This window comes from Engraulis encrasicolus, chromosome 22 (genome assembly GCF_034702125.1).
Source record: "Engraulis encrasicolus isolate BLACKSEA-1 chromosome 22, IST_EnEncr_1.0, whole genome shotgun sequence".
Lineage (NCBI taxonomy): Eukaryota > Metazoa > Chordata > Actinopteri > Clupeiformes > Engraulidae > Engraulis > Engraulis encrasicolus.
This window is the reverse complement of record NC_085878.1, coordinates 8,490,101-8,497,745: the sequence shown is the minus strand read 5'-3', so window position 1 is coordinate 8,497,745 and position 7,645 is coordinate 8,490,101. Positions and strand designations below refer to the sequence as shown.

At 46.3% G+C, this 7,645-nt stretch overlaps 1 protein-coding gene across 1 annotated transcript in view; it reads right to left on the bottom strand.

Moving 5' to 3' along the window:
- Positions 1-6,281, bottom strand: part of rest (RE1-silencing transcription factor) — an 18,800-nt gene extending 12,519 nt beyond the window's left edge. Inside the window, exons 1-5 of the mRNA XM_063188060.1 lie at positions 6,124-6,281; positions 2,338-2,503; positions 1,284-1,642; positions 838-949; positions 1-200 (exon numbers count right to left, since the gene is read on the bottom strand). The exon at positions 1-200 is cut by the window's left edge and continues 81 nt beyond it. Of these exons, the coding sequence (XP_063044130.1) occupies positions 1-200; positions 838-949; positions 1,284-1,642; positions 2,338-2,475 (809 nt within the window). The 5' untranslated portion in view covers positions 2,476-2,503; positions 6,124-6,281. The remainder of the gene's footprint in view (positions 201-837; positions 950-1,283; positions 1,643-2,337; positions 2,504-6,123) is intronic.
- Between the last annotated feature and the right edge of the window lie 1,364 nt (positions 6,282-7,645).

The window sequence follows — 7,645 nt, the reverse complement described above, 5'->3', positions numbered from 1 at the left end:
CCACACCTCTCGCACCGGATCACTCCCTTCCCATTGGCCAGCCCCTCTGGCCCCTCACCCCCGGCGGCCATGTCAGGGGGCATGGGGCCTGCCGGCACCTCATTGGCTGGCTCCTCCTCTCCGCTGGCGCCGTTGACGACGATGAGCTTCTTGGCGCTGTGCATGCGGATGTGCTCGATAAACTCCTCTTCATTAGACGCCTACAACACCAAGAACAGGGATAAGTGTGTGTGTGTGTGTGTGTGTGTGTGTGTGGATGTGCTCGATGAACTCCTCTTCGTTAGACGCCTATAACACAAGAACAGGGATCAGAGTGTGTGTGTGTGTGTGTGTGTGTGTGTGTGTGTGTGTGTGTGTGTGTGTGTGTGTGTGTGTGTGTGTGTGTGTGTGTGTGTGTGTGCGCGGATGTGCTCGATGAACTCCTCTTCATTAGACGCCTAGCGGGTATAACAACAAGAACAGGGCTCAGTGTGTGTGTGTGTGTGTGTGTGTGTGTGTGTGTGTCTTCGTTTGAGGCATGTAAACGTCACATGTTGATTAATAAAAACTCCATTGTGACAGGTGCATTAAGCCCCCTAAATGGGATATCTTTAAATCCTGAGTTTTGAAATGCACATTCTAACACTCTGTTTAGGCCAAAACCAATATGTTTTCAAAATTATCCACATAATGTGTAACAACTTTTCAGAGTGTGGATTTTTGAACATTCTACAAAAAGAATGTGTTCTGTAACAATGCAACATTCTAAAATTCCAAATTGTATTCTATGGCGCCCAGAATTCTATAGAACTTTCCCTGCCAAAACATTCCCGGTACACATGATCTTGGAGTCCTCACCTGGTAGTGGCATGGTTTACAGTGCAGGGGCTTGCGCTTCTTACTGGTGTCGGGGGACAACACCGCCGCAGCCGCTGCTGGATCCACTACTGCTCTCTGGACGGGAGTTGGCCTGTCATAGCACGACACACAATTAACACAGAAAACAAAACCATCATTACACACCATGCGGTTGTACAGCTTTCAGGTTATAGATATTAACACATTGGCTGTCAAAAAATGGTCTAGAATGCTGCCAATCTGCCGCCGACATTCCCAAAACAGCATTCAATGTGTTACCCCAGTGTTTGGTCAATTTGGTGTGTGTGCTTGTGCGTGTGTGTGTTGTGTTCATGTCTTACATGCGCCTCAGTGTGTGTGTGTGTGTGTGTGTATGTGTGTGTGTTCATGTCTTACTTGCACCTCAGTGTGCGTGTGTGTGTGTGTGTATGTTCATGACATCTTACCTGCGCCTCAGGGATATCTGTGACGTCTCCTTAGTGGGAGGGGCTCTTGCTGTCGCCACATTATTAACTCCGCCCACGACGACTGTCTCCACGACGACTGTCTCCACCTCCACCTCGTCCACTCTGCTCTCCTCCACCATGTGAGAGTGTGTGTCTGCGTACGTGTGTGTGTGTGCGGTGTGAGTGTGTGGCTGCTCCGCGTAGGTGTGTGCGTGTGCGTGTGCTTGTTCGTATGCATATCTCTCCAGCTCATCATCATCATCTTCATCCTCTTCCTCTGCGTCGCTGTAGCTAGTGGCAACCGTCTGGAGTTCCGCCATCTCCCGCTCCTCCTCCACCCCGCCCCCTCCCAGCATCACCTAGGGAGGCAGATTATTAGGCTGTGAATTTAATAGGGATGCACCGATACCACTTTTTTGAAAACCGATACAAGTACGAGTACATTAATGTGTGTACTTGCCGATACCGAGTACCAATACCGATACCTTTTACCACCAAAATACAATGAAAATAAATGCATGGCCTTGTTTTTTTCCACCTGTGATATTTGTATTGTCCATTTCCATGTAGATTTAAATGTTATTAAATGTATGAGGTGGCACTTTTTTCCCATGCTGCTTTCAAGTCCACAGAACGTGACAAGATTTTGCATTGTTTTGTGTAATAGCAGTATCGTTCCTGGTATCGGCAAATGCTTGACGAGTACAAGTACGAGTATAATGAGCAGTATCGGCAGCCGATACCGATATCAGTATCGGTATCGGTGCATCCCTAGTAAATAGAAATCGAATCGTTGGCCTAAGAAATCTATTTCAAATCGCCACAAAGGCTCTGATTAACATCCCTTGGGAGGCAGATTATTCATTAATTCATTATTTGTTAACTTAGTTTATTGAACTTATTGATCTACTTACGATTAATTTATAAGCGGTGTTCCCCCCGCCCCCCCAAATATCAATGTTACCCTCTTGCCAGTAGAGTTGGCGATTCATTCTGCAATCGATTAACTTTATGCAATAATTGGGTACAGTCGATTAATCTGTAAATTGTTTACCTCCGACGTCAGCGCCACATTGGCCAGCATCACCAGTTGTGGGGCGGGCAGATCCGCACTAGGCCCCGCCTCCTCATCCAGGCCGACGCCCCCAGAGAACACACCCATGGCCACCGGATAGGCCGCCTCTGCCGCCATTCTGGCTTCCGAGCCAATCAAGAGCTAGCTAGTGGAAAACGAGAAACAGGAAATAGGGTCATACCAAAGATCGTCTCTAGAAAGACACAAACTTTCGGTTCTTTCCAATGTGTGAATGACAGATTAACTTGATTATTTTACCCAGCCCTAATTCAAATGGCAGGAAGTGAATAAATAGCTGCCGGGTGTGCATTCCAATATGCAGACTTCTGTCCTCCACTTGTGCTTGTGGCCTCGCATGACGTCCCCCCTCCGTGGAGAAAACAATGAAGTTTCCCTGCTGTCAGCCTAGCCACAACAACTTGTGGGGAACTGTTCTTCATTCATTATAGTGATTGCAAATGAGAAAACGAGAATTGCCCTTTTGCAAGGTATTAAAATACAATTCTATTGTCAGTGACGTCATCACGAGGCCACACGCAGGCACATGAGCAAGGGAGTTAGGGGAGGACAGGAGTTAGGATATTAGAAAGAGTCCATTGACATCAAACCCTGCCCAGTGCCCACCCCCTGCAAAGGAGCGTGCTCAAGTTCGGTCTCCTCCTTTGGTGTTGGCTTGTATAAGATTGCGCTACCCTACCGCCGTTACAGATGCCATCACAGTTACATCATGATTTAAACGTCTGTCGTCAAATGACACATTGCCACGTCATCAGGAGGCCACAAGCACAAGGGAGGATGAGAGTAGGGATAATGGAAAGGACCCACACCAGAGATTCTTTAAGTATATAGAGATATGGCAACATAATAGGTTTCTATGGGCACCTAACGTGACCAGGTTCCGGTCTGCCTAAAGAGGCGTGTCATAATGCTCCTAGCATTGAATAGAACAGTCCTTATAGGTCTGCTTAGGTCTGAATTCCCCCCCAATAATAGAACCCGGAAACAATGGGCCAATGGAACCTCTCTCTCTCTACTCTCTCTGCCCACACTGTGGAGCTGGTTGGGCCAGGGGCGTAAAGTATACCCCCGCAGCCCCCGCAAGGCATGGGGGGCCCATATGAAGTGGGGGGCCCACATAGGCCCTTGACTTGAAGAACCGGGCCCCTCCACATGATAGTAGGCCCTCTTTTTTCGTTCGGGGGCCCATTCTTGGAAGCTTGCAGTGGGGCCTGAAGTACTTGCGTTACGCCAGTGGGTTGGGTACATTTGTGACATTAAAATAAGTCAATGTTGGCCTGTGTCCTTTCTCATACACGTGCAGCTACTCCACTACATGGCCTTCCTACCTCCTTTGTGACTTTGCACAATGCTACTACTGTACATACCATGCACTTTAAATATTCCATTGCACTTTTCTACGTCTCCAATGTTTTGTATGCCATTCCCTATTTATTTATTTGTGTACCTCCCCCTGTATTTTTATACTGTTGATATGGCTAAATAAACTTGAACTTCAGACGTACAGTATTTGATCTCTCCCTTCTTCTCCTCATTTTCACTGTCTCAATCCCCCTCTCCTTAACCTCCCCTCTTTATTAATGTTCATTGCTCTCTACTGCTCTCTCTCTCTCTCTCTCTCTCTCCTCCTCCTCCTCCTCCTCCTCCTCTCATTCCCTCTCCTCTGTTCACTCCTCCTCCTCCTTCTCTCCTCCTCCTCCTCTCTTGTCTCTCCTTTGTTGTTTAAACAGCTCATACTGATGATGTCATTTTACACTGCGTACTCTCTGACCTCAGACAGTTGGCCTGAATGTGTGTGTGTGTAGGGGGGGGGTACACGCGCATGCATAAGAGTGGAGGTGAATGGAATGAAAACCTGCATCTGTGTGTGTGTGTGTGTGTGTGTGTGTGTGTGTGTGTGTGTGTGTGCGTGTGTGCGTGTGTGTGTGTTACACGTGGGGGCGGGGTGGGTGGTTAAGTTAAGTGGATTAAAAGTTGTGGCCTCTCAAGACTCCAGACTGCTGTTGACCCGGCCACTCCTGTGGTGTGTGTGTGTGTGTCTCTCTGTGTGTGTGTGTGTGTGTGTGTGTGTGTGTGTGTGTGTGTGTGTGTGTGTGTGTGTGTGTGTGTGTGTGTGTGTGTGTGTGTTGCATTGCATTGGCCACATGGGGCCGACACTAGCTGCTGCTCTAAAGTGTGTGTTTCTTTTCCCCTCATCATCTCCACACATGGCTGGCTATGAGTGACTGACACACAATGGCATTCTTCAGTTCAACACACACGCACACAGCCACCCTTTCATAGCAAGACCTCACGTTCTGCATTATGGCAGAATCTGCGATCCTATATCCTGTATGTTTGGTAGCCTATGACAGACAGACACTGTTGACCATTCGCCCTTTGCTCGCTGAGCTTGATTAGATACCCACTGGCTAACAGAGGCATCTGAACCTGACTTTTCCACTTGTACAACATAGTTTTTCTCTATGCACTTCACCCTTGATGCACTTTATTATGCAGTGTAGGGCCTAATATGGAATGTATTTATGGTCAATGACTACTGGGACCCTGTTTTCTGTTTATGCCTGTGCCCATGTCTGCCCATAGGCCTATTTATATTTACTGTATGTGCTTTGCTGTTGTGCATCTCGTCCATTATATTGTGTATTTGATGTTAGGGGCATGCCACAACAAATTCCTATAAACTGTGTTGTGACATGACAAACTTCTTGAACTAGATGGGTTCTCTGTTTCCAGCACAGTCTCTCCGACAATAGCCATCGCATGGTTCACGGAACTATTCTGTTCGGCCATTTTATAACAACAGTACAGTGGCACAGGCAGACCTGCAGCCTACTGTGAAGCAAGTGGAGATAGAAGAACACGGCAAAATTAATCTGTGTTCGACGCTGATGAGTTTATATTTTTGTAATGAAGTTGCTAAAATGGCCGACGAAGGGGAGATTCGAATAAACTGCGATCTCCTGGTGAAAATCTGTAGCGTTTAAATGATTTTTACTCGTGCGAAACTACAGTGAAACAAACGCAAACACTCCCAATGTCAATAAAACAACTTAGTTGTGTAAATAGCAGTAACAGAAAGTAAACAAAACTTCTCAATTGTTGTACACAACATCTTAAACGGAGCTACTAGTCTCTGTGCCATTTCCCCTTCGATAGCAAAAGAAATGTTCTTTTCAAAACATTCTTGCCACAGCTTGTTCGACTTAATCCACATTTATCGACGGAATGGAAATACCTTCCCACTAACGAGGGATGGCGAGAAAACAATACTAGAGGGGCCGAATTCAACTACTGGAAACAGGCGCTGTCCAGCAACACAACTAGTGACGGGGTGCTAAAACTCCCTCACAAAGCACTGCAAGCACGACACAGAACTCTACCGGAAGCAGACAAGTATCGAGCTGTAACTTCTTCAAAGTTTCCCAAAGTAAAATGTCGGCATTGCGTTTACATCATCGATTGAGATTATGAGAGCATAACAAAGTTATTTTATCGAGGAATAACTGGCAAAACTGCTCTTGCGAGTCGAGTTGGGGTATGTGAATGTGTTTGGCTAGCCGTGGTCCTGATCTCGCTGTGCTGAAATCAGCCCGTGGACAGCGCCTCTCCCTTTCAGCGCAACCCCCACACACATTCACTCACCGACTCCATTTTACAACACTTCTCCTCTAACTTCTCCTCTCACGCATTGTTAGTGGCTAACATCGTGCTATTTCCTCAACAAGACAATAGCCAACTGCTTACCGATTAAAATGATCTGCTGCTCGTCGATTGTTTTCGTAGACTTGGAGATTTTTCAAACTTTTCTTTCTCAGTCGTGCGTTTGTTCAAGGAAGTGCAAGTCTCCACATTCCAACACACAGGCGTTCTTTCGCTGGGCTGCCTGGCTGACGTCAGCACGCTCGAGCTCGTGCTTAGTTCTCCCGGGGTTGTCCTTGGTCTGGCGGTTTTATGTGAAACTTCTTTATTCTGAATTATGTTTTTTTTTATATAACCGTGATGTTTGGTCAAGTTTTGGCATCCACGCAGAGCAAAGCCAGAACAATGTGAATTTGATCGACAGAAATGAATTGCAGCCAGTGATGGCCATGAAGACACATTGAAGGATAAAAATGAAGACTCACTCGGTCACTCAGTCATTACAAGCTACAGTGGCCAGCACTGGGTTTTGAACTACCAACAAGAATGGGTTATTGCACCGGCCTACCGGGCCCAGACCCAGGGCCCCAGGAGTCAAAGGGGCCCTGAAGCCCAAGCCTCTATGTTTCCATTCTCATATTGAGCTAGTTGGTCGGCAGCAAGTTGGAAGGAAAAAAAGCCAACTAAATAGAATAAATAACTGATAATGTAGGCCTACACCACAATAAACAAAAATAAGCTAGGCCTATATTTTTGCCCATTAGTTAAGAACTGCATCATGATAATATACTGCATCTCTGAACATTACTAACATATTATTACAGTTATTTTATATATTCGAATAGGGCACTGACACACTAGCCTCGCGATGCCATCCTCTGTACTCCACCCAAAGATTTTGGCTCCGCACATCGTCTGGCAAAAGCCCCGAGCTCGGTTCTCTCAGTGTTTCGCCAATCAGCAAACAGTTTAGAGTGGTGACGTAGAGCTCACCCGCGAGCTCAGTTACTGATTGGTTAAGGTAACTATTTTGACACTTTTGTTTTGTTATATGCTTTTGCGACGCTATAACGTAACAGGCATGCTAATAAAGCACAATATGAGTTTTAATTTGAGTTTGGAACTTCAATTAATTTAAATGATAGAGTAAGATCAGACCATCTCCTATTGTCCACGGAGACAGATTCCTCATGGCTTTTGCCAGACTGATTGACGGAGTCAACAGTCGGCTATTCGCCCAGGCTACTGACACACAGACCTAGATTGTGGTTGTGAAAGGGGGTGCACAGAAAAAATAGTGTGGCACGAGCCATGTAAGGGGGGCCTTAGCTGGTATCTAGCGGTATATAGGGGGCCCCTGCTCTAGACATCCCACATCTAGGCAGTGGCACCCACTTTCACCAGGACATTATTTTTCAATGGGGTTTCATTTCTGGCGATTTAGAATGTCCATAGCACCAAAGCACCAAAACGTGGCATGAAAATCTATTGAAGAGTGAAGTGTGAGTCACCAGATCAAACAAACAAAAACAGCTGACAGCAAAGCATCAAGGATATATGGGCTTCCATAACACCCATGCAACAATGCCTATGCCATTGAATTCAATGTTAAACACATCATGGCAGT